The sequence below is a fragment of the Manduca sexta genome, unplaced genomic scaffold (assembly GCF_014839805.1).
Source record: "Manduca sexta isolate Smith_Timp_Sample1 unplaced genomic scaffold, JHU_Msex_v1.0 HiC_scaffold_118, whole genome shotgun sequence".
Classification (NCBI taxonomy): domain Eukaryota; kingdom Metazoa; phylum Arthropoda; class Insecta; order Lepidoptera; family Sphingidae; genus Manduca; species Manduca sexta.
In genome coordinates, this window is record NW_023592019.1 from 1 (window position 1) to 15036 (window position 15036).

General features: G+C 37.7%; 1 protein-coding gene and 1 long non-coding RNA gene across 2 annotated transcripts; both read right to left on the reverse strand.

Annotated features, from left to right (window-relative positions):
- On the reverse strand, positions 1-305 carry LOC119191201. The gene is made up of 2 exons (XR_005113391.1): positions 120-305; positions 1-34 (listed from the first exon to the last, which is right to left on the reverse strand). It is a non-coding gene; the product is annotated as an uncharacterized LOC119191201 (long non-coding RNA).
- A 593-nt stretch (positions 306-898) lies between these two features.
- LOC115445511 (39S ribosomal protein L50, mitochondrial) lies at positions 899-3880 on the reverse strand. The gene is made up of 5 exons (XM_030171798.2): positions 3653-3880; positions 3491-3576; positions 2489-2685; positions 2053-2172; positions 899-1077 (listed from the first exon to the last, which is right to left on the reverse strand). The coding sequence occupies exons 1-5, from the start codon at positions 3695-3697 to the stop codon at positions 962-964; spliced, it is 564 nt and encodes a 187-aa protein (XP_030027658.1). The 5' UTR covers positions 3698-3880; the 3' UTR covers positions 899-961.
- Between the last annotated feature and the right edge of the window lie 11156 nt (positions 3881-15036).

Genomic DNA, 15036 nt, shown 5'->3' on the forward strand with positions numbered 1-15036 from the left:
CTTGAATAACCATGCCAACCATGTCGGCAGGAGCCTATAAATAAATACGACAGAAATAAGTGATAAACAAAACAAAACAATAATAAAATTGGCGATGTCATCTTGTATACGGCGCTTACCAAGATACAATAAAGTATACAACTATAAAGATTAAAAAGAGTATCAATAACACGTTCATTTTCGTACTCCCATATAATATCGATCGGTATTTCGCTAATAAATTGCGTAAATATGTTTCATTATTGGGTGTATCTTGAAACTTAACCTATAAAGTGCTGTAAAGCTCAGACGAACTGTCAAGACAATTCAAGCGTCAAACGTAGGTAATCGTTCGGAAATTGCATGCAAAAATAAATCCTTAATGTCAAATGTCAAGGTTACATAATATTATCGCTGACTACAAACTTATACTATGGGTTATATTCAGACTTGGAATTTTTTTTTCACACTTTGATATTCAAATGCCTATCGTCATTACGAGTATCGTTCAAAGAATTTTATCCTAAAACCTAAATACCTAACATACCTACATGTAGTAAGCCGCGGCTCGTCTAGGGCTCTAGGTTGTTAGGTACGAAAAGCAATCAAACTAGCAAACGACTACAGACAGGCTAAGCAAACTTTGAAGTGAAAAGCATTGAGCCAGACAATAGAGTTAGCAGTTAAGTGACGTTTATATTCAATAAGGTAGCAAATCTATCACCAAACACCTTTGGGTATAATTAGTGCCTCATTCACTGATTATCCAAAAGGACACGCGTGAGAATCGAACCCAGAACTTTACCTTTTTATTTATCTATAAGTATGCTTCAACTTTTTTGGAATAATACAATTATATATAGATATTAAAGAAAGTTTTAAATACATTTTAACTCTGGATTGTAATCAAAATACACAATATCAGTTTACTTATTTTATTATTATCGAACTAAACTAATATATTTAACAACAAATTTACACATTAGGGCCATGATCTTTTCGCACTGAACCCCTCATACTTCTTGCGTGCCTTCAGACCTGTCACAATTGTGGAACTCTGAGGGTATGCAGATTTACCATTGAACAGAGTGTCTTTATCTGAAAAAATAACAATAAAATGTTAAATTAATTATATATTTTGGGTAGTACATGTGCCCCATGTACTAACTACTTTCATAATAAAACTTGGAATAAAGTAAAAAAATATATAATGTATGCAAAGTTACACTTATCATATGTCAAAACAACTTATAAGAATATTTTTTATTACTACAAAATTATTTTTAAATCACTTATATGGTCATATTAAATAAGTGACAAAATTAATAAAAAAAAGCACAAGGTAAACTAAATGCAACTGTTTGGGCTGAGAAGCAAGGAGATAAAGAGATTACATGTTGTGACCCTCACTGCTGAGAACCATAAGAACCTAATATAGCCCTGGGTTAACTAACCTACAAGTCTTAACTAGCTATCAAGTGATGACTACACAAAGAAGGAAGGCAGAAAGAAACTCCAGGCTTACTTTTTGTCATCAATTGTCATAACTGTTGTTGTGTTGAAACAAATGTAAAATATAGTGTCTTTGTACTATTTACTTTTAACTCAGTTTATATGTTATTTATAAACATTTTGTATTTTCATTTCCTTAATATGACAGTATATAACATTATAATAGCAATTAAGATATAACTTTTATATTGATAGATAATTATAACCATATAATATATTAAAATAAGGACATAATTTGGTTGCCAACACATCAGGAGGTAAGAGATATGCGACAGGCAAAACTAAAGTATCAATACAATAAGTTACACCTGACTGCTACTCCTGGACACCTGGACATTTTTTTTATTATAATTTGACATTTAATCTCATTTTACTTAGTTTTGTTTGATTTAAAGTTAGAAATGTTTTGTTGAATTATTTGCAAGTAAATAACTAGTCATGAAAGAAAAAGAACTCCTCTAAGATCCCAGTTTTAAAATTAATTAAGTTGTTTTTATAAAAAGGGGGGGGGGGGCACTATAAACTTGATATAAATCCAATTTTGTAAAAAAAAGTACTAACCAGGATGAAACCTGACATAATCTTCCTGCACATGCAGATTCTTGGGCAAGTCCATGTGTTTGAGAGCATCATATGGTGTTCTTGTGTCCACAGGAGTCATGTAGAACTCTTTCAGGTCATCTGGAAATTGATACAGATCTAGATTAAAATCATACTAAAACTTAATAAACTGTTTAAATTATGAATCTGAACTAATTCTGGAAACCATTAGCAATGTGGAAAACTGCTGCGAAAATGTCTACTTATTATGAAAATTAGACATTTCAAGTATGACCATACTTTCAAGATGTACAATTTACACCTATTGGTAAAATAATAAAAACAATAATTAATGAGTCTGTTTACTTCAAACCAACAACTTATTAGGCCATTGTTTCCATACCTGCATAATTACTCAATATCTTTTACAATTGAATATAAAATTATAACAACTTACACACTGACTCAATTGTATGCAATAGTGAATTTGGCACACTGTGCCCCGTTTCTTCATAGCATGCTTTAAGCACATTAAACTTTGACTCAAGAGCTTCAAAGTTAGACTCTTCATTCAGTCCATTATCTGCACATATCTTTAGGATAGTTTTCTCAATGTCTGCTGGTGGATCCCAGGGCTTGTTTGGTCGCAGGAAACTGGAATTAAAGTAAAGTTATGTATAAATTAAAATTATTCAAAAATGGAATTTGTAAGAACAACAAAACATCATACACTAGTTAGAAGTATTGTAAATTTAATATTTTTTTTACTATTCCTAAATAGTATAATCTCTAAAATGAAATCAATATTGTTCTACAACAGATAGGCAGACGTCTCCTGAGGTGATTAAAGCATTTTTTGCTGTTATAATGACTAAAAGTATTCATAACAGTTTTAAGAATATGAATGGAAAGTAAATATATGTATTAATTAATGTGTAAACTGTTATTGTATTTATTTTTAGTTTGTACTCTAAAATGTACAGCAATACCAAATTTAAACACAAATGATCATATATTAGAAAATTAGAAACTGTGGGCTAGACCTGTATCAGATCAGAGTAATCATAAGGCAATAACTGGAGAACATTTATTGTATATCTTTCATGACAACAGATTGAATGAAAGGTGTAATTTCTGACAGAGTTTCAATGAAGTAAAGATAAATATGAATGAACTTATTCTCTACCAAGTTTTGCCTAATCTCCTCATTGTTCTCAAACCTCGACGAGGTTATAATCAAGGTAAGCAAATAATGAGCAAATTTACAGGAGGTATGATATAATGTAAGAAAATAAAAATGGCTTTTGTGAAACTGAATTTTAAAGTTGCAAGAAATTAACAAATATATTCTAAGATAATTTTTCTACTGCTGTAATACCCGCAAACTATGCAAAATAGCTATTGTAATATAATAAACACACATCCTAGAAATGGTTCGATTCAAGACGTGAAACCTTACCCCCGAGCTGCTAAGGACTCTGCTGCCGCTTGTAACTTTTTATCAACTTTAGGATATTTCTTCTGAGCATTTCTCACAGAGATTAACTGGAAAGTTAGAAATAATTACATAATTTAATAATTATATACACAATCACATGAAAATAACATAACCAAACTTAACCTGCAAATTTGTCCGCTGTAACGGTAACAATACGTTTCTAAACATATTGTATTGAAATATAGACAAAACAATGTAAAATATTCAGTGAAATGTTTCAATATGTAAGAATAGATTATGTTTTGATTCTTTGCGTATTTCCCTTTTATTTATTGTATTTGACAGCTAGAAGCTGGCTTGTTCTATATACGCAGCATATAGATTATATATAATCCGGCTAAACATCAATATAATAAAAATTAGACTGAAGATACAGAAATAACATGAGTGAATTTTCGTAAAAAATTGTATTCATACAAATAAATGTAATTTACAATCCCATTAAAATTATGAAAGTATTTTCCACGTGTTACGTAACTCTAAAAGTAATTCGCGTAAAATGGAACGTTATAAAATTTCTGGACGAAACTAGTTTTTCGCTATTGCCGTTGAGTGCAGCACTGTCGGCTTGGGTTGTTGTTTCCTATCCGCCATTTTCCAGTCGCCATTGAAAGGTGAAAACTACACTAAATGTCGGTGATGATTTTAAGATTTTGAGTGGTTTCTTTAAGATTATACCTGTTTTTAGTGTTGTGAAATGAAAATGAAGTGCCCGGGACTACCATGACGCATCAAAATCACCAAACAAACGGTGCAAGTCTCGAGGATTGTCATACAAACTTCTTCGCCTTGGTAAGTCACTTTTACATTGATGAAAGAACTCGTATGTACTTTTCTTTCGAAATCATTACGTTTCCGTGATACCTGCGCCACGCGCTGTTGTTCAGAGTTGATTGGTAGTTCATTTAGGAATTCGTAAATAATGAGACCACGACGTCTAAGTGGATGATCTGATTATCGTCATCGGACGCTGATATACAAAATTCACCTTATTGCGATTCGGCTGCCAAATCGATCTATTGCGTTAAAGTTTTTGTACGAGACAATTTGCGCCGAGTCGAACGAAGACGCTCGCTCGTTAGTCATCCTGGCATCATTCTCGCCTCAACACAGTCATGTCGAGTTGCTAACCCACAAAATGTCAACGCATTCGGGCAGCGAGGCCGCAAGAAGCCATCGGCCCATAGAGGTCATTTTGAATTCACCTGGCCGAAGCGCGGACAGTAATGCGTTCGCAAGACTAGTTTCGCCAGGTCGAGGAAATAACTTTCTTATTACATTTTTTGAACGTGCCGATCGGTTCGATAATGCGACACGACGCCGACACGGAACCGCGGTGTTTATGTACGAGCGTGTCAAAGAAATCGTCGGGGTCATTCATTATCGGCGTGTTGTAGTGTCGAGTGGCTTTGCGTAATGTTCATAGCTGGCGCGAATTTTATCAGATTGTGTTCGGGTGAGGATTAGCGGGCGCGCGGGGTGGCGCGCGGTGCGCCGGGGGCGGTCGCTCGTCCTCGGCGACTGCGAGAAGCGAGAACAGAACGGGCGCCACTTCCACCTGACGCGTTGCCATATCTCCGCGCCGCGGCGGCGCGCGCCTTGCCTGCACCTTGTCTCCCTCTGCGCTCCGCCTATCTCGACGCGATACAAATTACCGATTTCTTGCCCTGCCTGCTTATTGTCTAATTATTTATGCGTCGTTTGCGGACACCGCGGCTTTGTCGCATGGAATGTTACTGGTTCAAGTAGCGCGGGCCGCGGTGACGCATCGGAGGCTACTAGTCGACGGGTTCAATACACCGCCGTAGTCATCAGTTTGTAACACTACAGGCGAACATTGAGACGCTAAGGTTTATTTTTGCTTTCTACGGACATGTGGCAGTGCATGTTTACTCCGGTTTATTTAGCCGTGTTTGAAGTATAGTAGCGCGCGGCATTTTCGCGGCGACAGCACAGATGTCGCGAGGCGGCTGCGCGCGCGCACCGTGCCGCCGCCGGCCGCGCGCCTTCTTGCGCTCATTCAACCGTTTATGAATGGTTGTAATGATTGTAACATTCCCATAAGCGGGCCTCCGCCGCCTGCGATGCCTACGCCCTGCCATCACTCACTTGCACCCGCCTTTGTTCTCTTTTACCTGCTATGGCTTGCTACTTGAATAGCCCAATGTTATACTCACAAACCAGTCGTAAACACGGCTTCCATACAAGCATTGTTGTCTCTCACAAATGTTTTTTTAACTTGCCTTTAATAAAAATTAAATTTACATCCGTATTTCTACGGTTTCAATTTTAATGTAGTCGCCTAGTAAGTTGACGATATTCCTACTGAAAACGTGTCTCGCAAGTCGTTTCCCTGTCTCTTTGACCGGCGCTCCTGCGACATAGATGGACGGCTGGATGTCCATTGAGTGTCGAAATTCGTCACTAAGTTATTCATGGCATCCGTGTCGCAGGGTAGGCCTCGCGCGGCGTGACCTGCCGCGGCCTCCAACCCCTTATCGCCCTCTATGCATACAGAGCACGACTTCAATTTTGCCCTGAATGTGTTCATTTCCCCCTGTGTTATAATAATCCTTGGTGTCACTGCGGCTCGTAACGGTCGGTTTATGAAGTTTTTCTCACTAAACGTGCAAGTCAAATTGCCAGACTGATTGCCATGCGGTCGCGTCTACTCGAGTGCCGGCTAATTGTAATAAACTGCTCGTTTCAACTGCTAATTTCGAGACACGTGCTATTTACGTCGTTTTTCTAAAGTTCCTTGGATATATGACGCTAAGCGATCCTTGTGAATTTTACATTTTCAAATTTGCTTGGAAAATATTTAGTTTGAGAGTATAACATAATATTTACCAAACTCGGTTGTCGTGTTATGAAAGGCGGCATGTCAACATTCAATAAAGTAGTTATGGGTTAATACAGAAGTCTCGTCTCGTTGATAAATAAGCAATTATGGCCAAGAACACGGGCAACTTGCTTTCGTCGCTTAGCTCAAGGTCGTTAAAAAACTTCTACCTGGCTTTAAGGAATCTGTGCCTTACTCGTGCGACTGAGTTTGATGAAATCTGTGCCTTATGTCTACGCGTTTAGGTCGCAGTTGATGCTGTCGTTTCGGTGTATGATAAGTGAGGTCGCTGTAATGACCTCTCGGCTGTTAAACGGTTGATCTGCGTCGGTGCGGGTCACTTGTCGAATATGCGATACAGTTTGTGGCTACACAAACACCCACCACGGACTCGGAGGGAAACAAAATTCCCGGGAGCGATGGGAAATTTAAAATGCTTTATTTTAATGCATTAATCGCGAGTAATCTAAATTATTGTTTACATTAGATAACACAACTTGTAAAATCGTCTCATCACGCTAAAATTAGAATTTTCGAGATTTCTGGAAAATCGGAATCTACAAGAACACCACAATCACAGTAACCTTTGACTCCGCATATTTACAATTCAATATTTTAATCGAATGAAGTTCGAAAGTATTTCATACATCGCATTATGTACTCAGAATAGCTGTTTATTTGACATGTAAAAATTTTCCTCCCAAATAAATACTATTAATACAACAGTCGTAAAGTCCCAAATTCTGATCCCACACTAAGATACAGGATAGAGATCATACAAGTGTGTGTATACGAAATACTTCCGCTCTCACAAAATCCGAACACAAATATTTGCGGACGATACATTTGTCTCGGTGGCGGGGTACATGACATTCTTTCAAAGCGATTGCCATCATCAAGATTACTGACAATGTTTGAAATTTTAGCTTAAATTTTGAAGTTGAATGTCAGTTTCAAGTAATCATTTAATTTTATTCCGACTATGTGGTCCAAAACTGATGTTATCATTATAGCCAGTTGCGCAAAACTAATATTAACACTTTATTTCAAATAAAACCGTATATGACTTTACACTAGAATGATTTGCATGACGTAACCCATCTGAGATTTTGCTATATTTTTTGTTCAAATACGACAGAGTGTTTCAACATTAGATTTAAATAATTGGTATAAAAAACGTTTAAAAGTTGCCGTTGCAGGTTTGTTATGTCGCGGGGGTTCTTATCCGTCAGCTGATAACATTATCAGTGGCACTATAAATATCAAGGTTTGAACCGCAACGGCTATCGTTTATCGACATCGTCGCACTAGAATAGTACTGGTAATATTTATAGTTGCATTATAATTGTCAAAATTAGATTTTTATTGCCGATAGGGAAAGTAAATGGTAGTAATTTTTGGATTTAGTTTGAACTTGTCAAAACACGCCAAGTCTCAAACTTCCGGTCTCCAGTGACGCTTCATATCTGAGTTTTTTCTTTGGCTTGTCGCAACTTAGTTTTAAACTTGGCAGATTGTATAAGACTGGCCGACATAATTCAGGCCACCGTTGTTGTTCGATGGGTAGGATTCCAGTAATACTTATTTTTCAAGTATTCTTCCAGCCAGGGATATCATTTATTAGTCATAAGATGTTATACCAATGCGCAATAGATGCAGAAATATGAGATTTTACATGATGAAACGATAAAACTTGTATTGTGCAAATATTTACTGTCTGTTAACCTATCTGGTTCATTAATCTCTATTGGTTAATAAACAATCCGTATTGAATAAACTACAATAGAGAAATGTGGGTACATGTAGATATTATTATGTCATATGGAAATCATGGAGCCTCATCAAATTAAATCAGCTGACAGAGGTGGTTGTTTCGATTGCGATTAAATATGAAAATATAGACACGTATTATTTTTTAAATACAGTTATTCCCTTATTATATATTGTTGTATCACAATATGAGCGAATCACAACGGCCCTTTGTCTAAGCACTGCAAACAGACTTGTTATCACAGCTTAGATAAAAAACGTCTATGAATAAGGGGGCTTAGACTCATGGCTTCCTTTCCTTCCACATAATTGAAGATATCCTAATAGACAGAATTTGTGCAGTTGATATTATAATCTTCGATCGCTATTGCCCTAAAATGACCCTAACCTTGTATAAAAAGATATCGCAAATATTTACTGAAAACTATCATGCTGCAAGCAAAGTAAATTATTAATGAAGTCTCATCAAAAATCTCATAATAAAACGTACAATGATATAATACGAGATGATTCTACTACTATATACATTACAAAGCGGTAGCTCAAGGAAAGCTCCCCCACTTCTAAGAGATCCTTCATCTATGCGCCATAAGCACCGCCATGGTGCTCTTACATAAGTGTGATAGCCAAGCCAAGCTCAGCCAAGGAAGGAAACAGCGTTGAAAATTCCAATCAGTCACATGAAATTAATAAATGTATGTCATCATAATTCCGTACATTTTGTTTTAGTTTAATAACAAGATCCTTCACTTGGTGGCATATAACTTGACTTAACATCAAGCGCAACTGAACTACGTTTCATAATAAAAATATTTACTAGATTACACAAGTTTAATTCATTACGTAACAAATACACTGATAATAAGCAACAATTACAGCGGGGAACAAGACATTGTCGACACTGCGGTTGTCGGCAGTCGGTAACGTCACGCGCTATCGACAGATAAGCCTCACGTTTGGGCTTTATCTCTCCGCGCTTCTTCAAATCTATAATATTATACATTTAGTTATACGCATCCTTGATTAAATACTGAACGCGAATTGCAATTTAAATAATTGTAATATCAATTAATTATCATCTTTGGTTAAGAATATTCATTTTGGATAGTTCGTCTTGCAGTGAAGAAAATATCAAGAGATAAAAGGGTTGAGGCTATTTCATCATTTCGTTGAAGTGTTTTCGTTTTAGGACAGTGCGACAGTGTGGACTTTGAGCTAAGTAGTTACGAGAGATGTCCATATCCAGCGGTAGGCCAAATCTATAATACATGACTTTATTGTGACTGGAATTTGTATGAACTATTAAATTGGCAAGGTTGACGTCAACCATAAGTATAATATGCATTTGATGCAATGCGATAAAGCAAATAACGTGTTATTTAAAGAAATTATAGAATAATTTATCAAGATATTTTTTTGTCACATTAGTTTATATTCAGAGGCAGTAAAATTAGTTCGTATAAGGATAATAAAGTTATCAATAATAAAAATCTAATAGTAATGATATTTTTTAAATATGTGCTATAAACATCAAAATAATAAGTCTACAATATTCGTATATGCACATTGGAATGGCCGGAATGTAATTATTACAATATAAATAGTATCCTTATTTAAATTCCATCATATTTGTAAAAACAAAAACAAAACCGATTTGAATTGGCTGTTTTAAGCCATTTGTAAACGTTAAATATCACAATAGTTGATTCTTTTAATCTACATTTTCCCGGTTTTATTATTGAGAATAATTGATACAAAATATAAACTCATCGCATGAACCAATGTATCTTTGAATGTTTCAATTATACACAATTGTACATTAAATTTTCCTCAAAATGGTAGAGTCAAGGAAAACGAGTATTTTCCCGGGTAAGTTGTATGACGTGTGTATGTATGACGCACTTGTTACATGTATGCCATGCGAGTAAACTGGTTAGATGAGTTTTTTTTTTACAAGTTAGCAATGCTTTGGTATGATGCGACGGGCCCAGAACGTGCGTGTCTCTCATAGAGACAGCATTCGATGAATTCGGTTTTTAAACAAATTTCGGCTTACGTTATATCCTTCCAATAACTTCTGATCTTATTTCTTATGCAATTCATACTATGAGAATCCGTCATATAGTCTTGTTTCGTAGGTCTGCCCAAAAACTACCTTCCTTGACCCAACGTAAATAACCACAGGAATTACAAGTAAATGAAATGATTTATTTGAACCCGTAAAATGTTATACATTATTTAGATTCCGTCAATATTAACTCTACCACCAGGAAAGCAGTTCTCACCACAGAAGAATGGGCAAGAAACTCTGGTGTTGCACTTTTTTTTCTAATCAGTTTAAGTTATAAACAGTACATGATACAGAGAAGGAAAGAAATGTTTTTTTTTTATTGTTTTTGGAACACTTTATTCATATGCTCGCAAGATAGGTAATAAATTAATTTTAAATTTCCATACGAGTGCATAACACTCAGTACAGTGCAGTACTACGTGGTTTATTGCCTTTGGTCGCCCTTGCCCAAGATTCGCACTTACAATACAATATAATGACATATACAATTGTTACAATAAAAATGCAAAGATAACAATCGTATCAAGTTTATGTGAACACTCGAACAGAAATAAGCGATCGAGGTCGCGCGGTACTTGTGAGTTGCAACGTCTCGGTGTCCTTCGCGAGTCGTCCTTCGAGTGCTTTCGTTTAACCCACTTACAATTGAACGTATATTTTATTATGAGAATGCTGGATAGAGCGCGGGTTAGGTACTTTGTTAAGGTAGTCAAAAGTAATGATTTTCTTCTTGTTGAAATTATTTTTTTGAGATCTTATTGAAATTATTTTTTTGAGATAGAGCGCTGTCTTAGCATTGATTACCTAAATATTATGTTAGACAAGTAATAAGTATAAGCGAGATGCATTCATTTCTGGGTCTGCAGACCATATTGTGACAGTCATTTTTGTATAGCGAAATTTGGGAGTCGTGGAATCAAATTTCCGTTATGATTGGCAGAAATTTTAGGAATATTCTTGTAGCTCAGGACTATACGTGTGTGGATGTAAAGTAAGTAATAGCTTTGCGCCTCAGGAAAAACAGAGACAGCTAGAGCCCCAACCGAAATCTTATTTCGTTATTAGGCCGGCGATGCACCCACTTCTCCCGCATTGTGGGTGTTCACGGCCAGCGATCCTTTACCCACTTCGTTAACGAGCTATGAGAAATAACAATCGTGGAAGTGTTTTAGCACATTACAGAGATGTTATCCCATGATATAATTGAGCGCGGGAGCGTGACACAGCGCCGCGTTGATCGGCGAGCGCTCGTCTCTCGTCCTTTCCTCGTTTATTACGAGCCACACATACTGGGTCAAGGTTCTGTTTTGATGAGAGCGTCTCGAGGAAAACGCGAACGTCCACTTTCGCGGTTTGTTCGTCATTTTTTGGACATTAGATCTTATATAACCTGTTTCCGTTATCGATGTTGCGCGAGTCTGGCGAGGATGTCGTTATATTTTTTATATATTTTTTGCGCAATAATGTTCTGATATGATTACGCCGACACGACATATTCTTTAATGATATTTTAAATATTTTTTTACTCATAATTTAGTATATTTTAATCCTAAAACCAATGGAAATGTCCGTTTGTGAAAAATCCTAATGCATACATTGTTGCAATGTTTACTTGGGGCACGCCGGTACAGTTGACGGTGCCGGCGAGCGTATTCCATCGGCGAGCAATTATCTTCCGCTACAAGAGCGACAGCGCGGTCCGGCCGCCAGTGCGGTCACGATATGTGGGTCAAGATAACAGAAGAGTGCTCGGTGCTCGGTGCCCGTCCCACATTCGATGCCGGCCACCACTGCCCCTCCGTGACGCGTTGTTTCTCATCTATAAGATTTTTTTCTCAAATATTTGCTCCAAAATCGTATATAAATATAGTATGTACATATTTTAAGTTAATATTTTGTTATGTTTTGCATTGAACTTGTGGTTCTCGTATGGCTACCCATTAGATCAAATTTCAAATGCTCTTAATACTCTACCGGACAGATATTTGCACCCCATGTCGTACGCCGTTATTAAATCATACAGCTCACACCACCCCTTACATTGCTATTACACGAACTTTGACATTTAAACCTTCCAACGGCGCACATAGTCGAACTCCACTAAATTAGATATTTAGTGTTCATTAGTCGGATTAAAAATGCCTCATTTAGTTTTATGCCATATCGATCGGCGCGAACGAGTAGTCAGTAGCCTTGTGCTCCACTTTCGCTTTTGTCCGCCAAAGGTTGATCTATACTCTAGTTACATTGTTTTCAGGGATGGCCGGCTCGTAAGGACCGCTCTGTGCGAAAACTCACAAGTGTACGTTTAATAGGATTATATTTTGTTATGTAAACATGTTTGTGTTTACGTGGCCATGTTGACTGTCCGCGAGTAGATTTGTTTAGGTTCATCGTTTTGTGGGAGGGCAATGAAACAAAATAGGGACTTTAATATGATGTCGCAAAAGTACTATCAAGGTTTTGTGTACTGTTCTGTTTGTTATCCCTTTTCGGTTCTATAGGAGTCGAATTCAGATTCTTTTCGACGATTCTAGTTCAGGCAAATGGCCACCTGTGAAATGGAAGTATTGCGTATTACATTTAGATTCTAACCGAATGCGATCGCCTCGAGTGACTCGGACACATCCGTAATACTGGTCATTTATCGAAAAACCTTTTTTAGTGCGATCCTTGGCTGTCGAAAACAAGTTTCCGTCGTCGCAGTGCGTCGCTTCGTCGCGTACGAATCCGAGCCGAGCCGCTCCGAGGCCCGAGTTTGTTGTGGACATTATGTGGGTCACAATTATTTCATTTCCACTTGTATGTGTTTATTTTTTTCGTCTACGCTCATTGTTTGCTTTCACCGCATCGGCGAATTGGTTTTGCATGAGAATAGCGTTTTTGTACGTCGTTGATTTGTTAATTTCAATTAGATTTTTTATATCGTGATATTGTAAGTTTTGAACTGAACACAGGAATGGTAATTCCGGTTTCGTACTTAAGAATATAGTATTTGTAAAATAATCGATTTTTGAAATCAACATTCAAACGTATAGATCGATAAAGCCGTGTTTCCATTGTGAAATTCGGCCAATTAATATATTACATAAGTAAGTATATTTGAATAGTGGTGTTGACTTACATGCTTGACCCCATTAATGAGCCACAGCATGAAAGCCGTCGGCGCCACAATAAACTGTCTTTCAACGCAAGAAAATGCGTGTTCCGTCTAATTCAAAGCAAGTAATGTTTCGCAATGTTATTCTTTAGAAGTTCGGCTAACAAGGGCTCCTCGGCCGCGGTAGCTCCGCCGAATACACTCTGAGGGCGTACTATTAAATTTAAAACGCTTTCACTCAATGTAGCCCCCTCCTGTCCTCCACAGCGCCCCCCCCCCCCCCTCCGCAAAGAAGCCGAGGTGCGAACTCGTTCATGTCGAGTGTCGACGCTCGCCGACCGCCGAACGGATTTGGCTAAACTGTCTCGTAGCAAATCTCCGGCCGGCTATTAATTTTATACAACCGTGTCGCAACTGAGACCTTCGAATGAATATTAAGCAGAATGACGCATGTTGTGAAGGACATTTAGTTTTGTCTGAGACTACATCTTTTATACTCTTTTAACGTATAAAGCAGACCATGGTACGTGCTTAGAGTTTATACTAATTGGTGCCATGTGATTACAAAAGCAGAGTTCTATTGGACAAATTCTCTGTTAACAAAGTTTTTAAGCATAATAAATTCTTAAGTTATTCAAAGTCGGAGTTCATTAATTGTAATTCAAAGTTGGTTTTATAGATAACCGGCTCTGAGTAGTTGGTGGTGAGCGTTGGCTGTCGGTCGTGTTGTCGCACCAGCCGGAGTCGTGTTCCACTTAGTAAATGGTGCACAGCGCGGCGGACAAGGGGCCGGGGGGTCGGTTACGTGTCGCCGCTGCCTCGCCGGCCGCTGAGGCTGCGCTCGTGAGAAGCTATGCTCGCCATTCCATCGCACGCAAATGCACGCGTTCATTTCACAGACATGAAAATCTTACACCAATTTTAGATGGAAACTTTCTGGAAATTCTGATATTGTATAGTCATTTTTCTCTAAACGTTGCCAATATTTATATCGTTTCCGATAAGTTCACCAAAATTAAGTCCCGCGTAATCGGTTTCCTAGTACGCAGCTACTCTGCAGTATCCACGCGCGCTATTCGCGCTCGGTGCAATTTTCCAGCGTCCTTTGTATGCATAAAAGCTTTGAAGCCTCGAGTCGGAATCTGCATTCTGTCAGCTCGCGACGACCGCGCTGCCGACGGTCCTAATCTCCAGATTGAATTGTTTATCGCCATTCCGACATAAATCATTGTACAGTTACAACTGCTAATATTTGTCGTCGCCCTCTCAGCTAAAAGAATAGCGCATATCCGATCGCAACATTGTTGTCTGTTACACAATCTATTTGTTTTAAAAAAACTAGGCCAGACCCTCAAATTTCTAGGCTAGACATAAGGTCGCGGAGTTCGTTGACCGCTGCCGGCGCGCGCCTTTACCGTTAGCAGCGTGTTGTACCGCCGCGCCGCCTACCTGCCGCACTACCCTTTACCCTCCGAACGAAGCTCTGCTTATTAAATTGATAATATTTAAGCGATAAAGCATTTGTAATAATTTTAGTGCAATTTAGCAACAATAAAACTAGTTTATTTGTTTACGAGCGGTATATCCTAATTCTTGTCCATCGAATTCATCCGATCTATTTAGTAAAACATTATGAAGTGCATCATAATGCACTTTATTTGTATACACGTATTGTGTCCAACGCGTGTAGTCTAGTTTCTGGTATTAAAACTACTTTCGAAACC

Bases quoted from the DNA above. Each gene is read 5' to 3' on its own strand.
- LOC115445511 (XM_030171798.2), bottom strand. From the start codon at position 3,697: ATGTTTAGAAACGTATTGTTACCGTTACAGCGGACAAATTTGCAG. The intron at 2,686-3,490 runs GTAAGGTTTCAC...CTTTAATTCCAG, and splicing joins GAGTCCTTAGCAGCTCGGGG to TTTCCTGCGACCAAACAAGC. The intron at 1,078-2,052 runs GTTAGTACTTTT...TTATTTTTTCAG, and splicing joins TTATGTCAGGTTTCATCCTG to ATAAAGACACTCTGTTCAAT.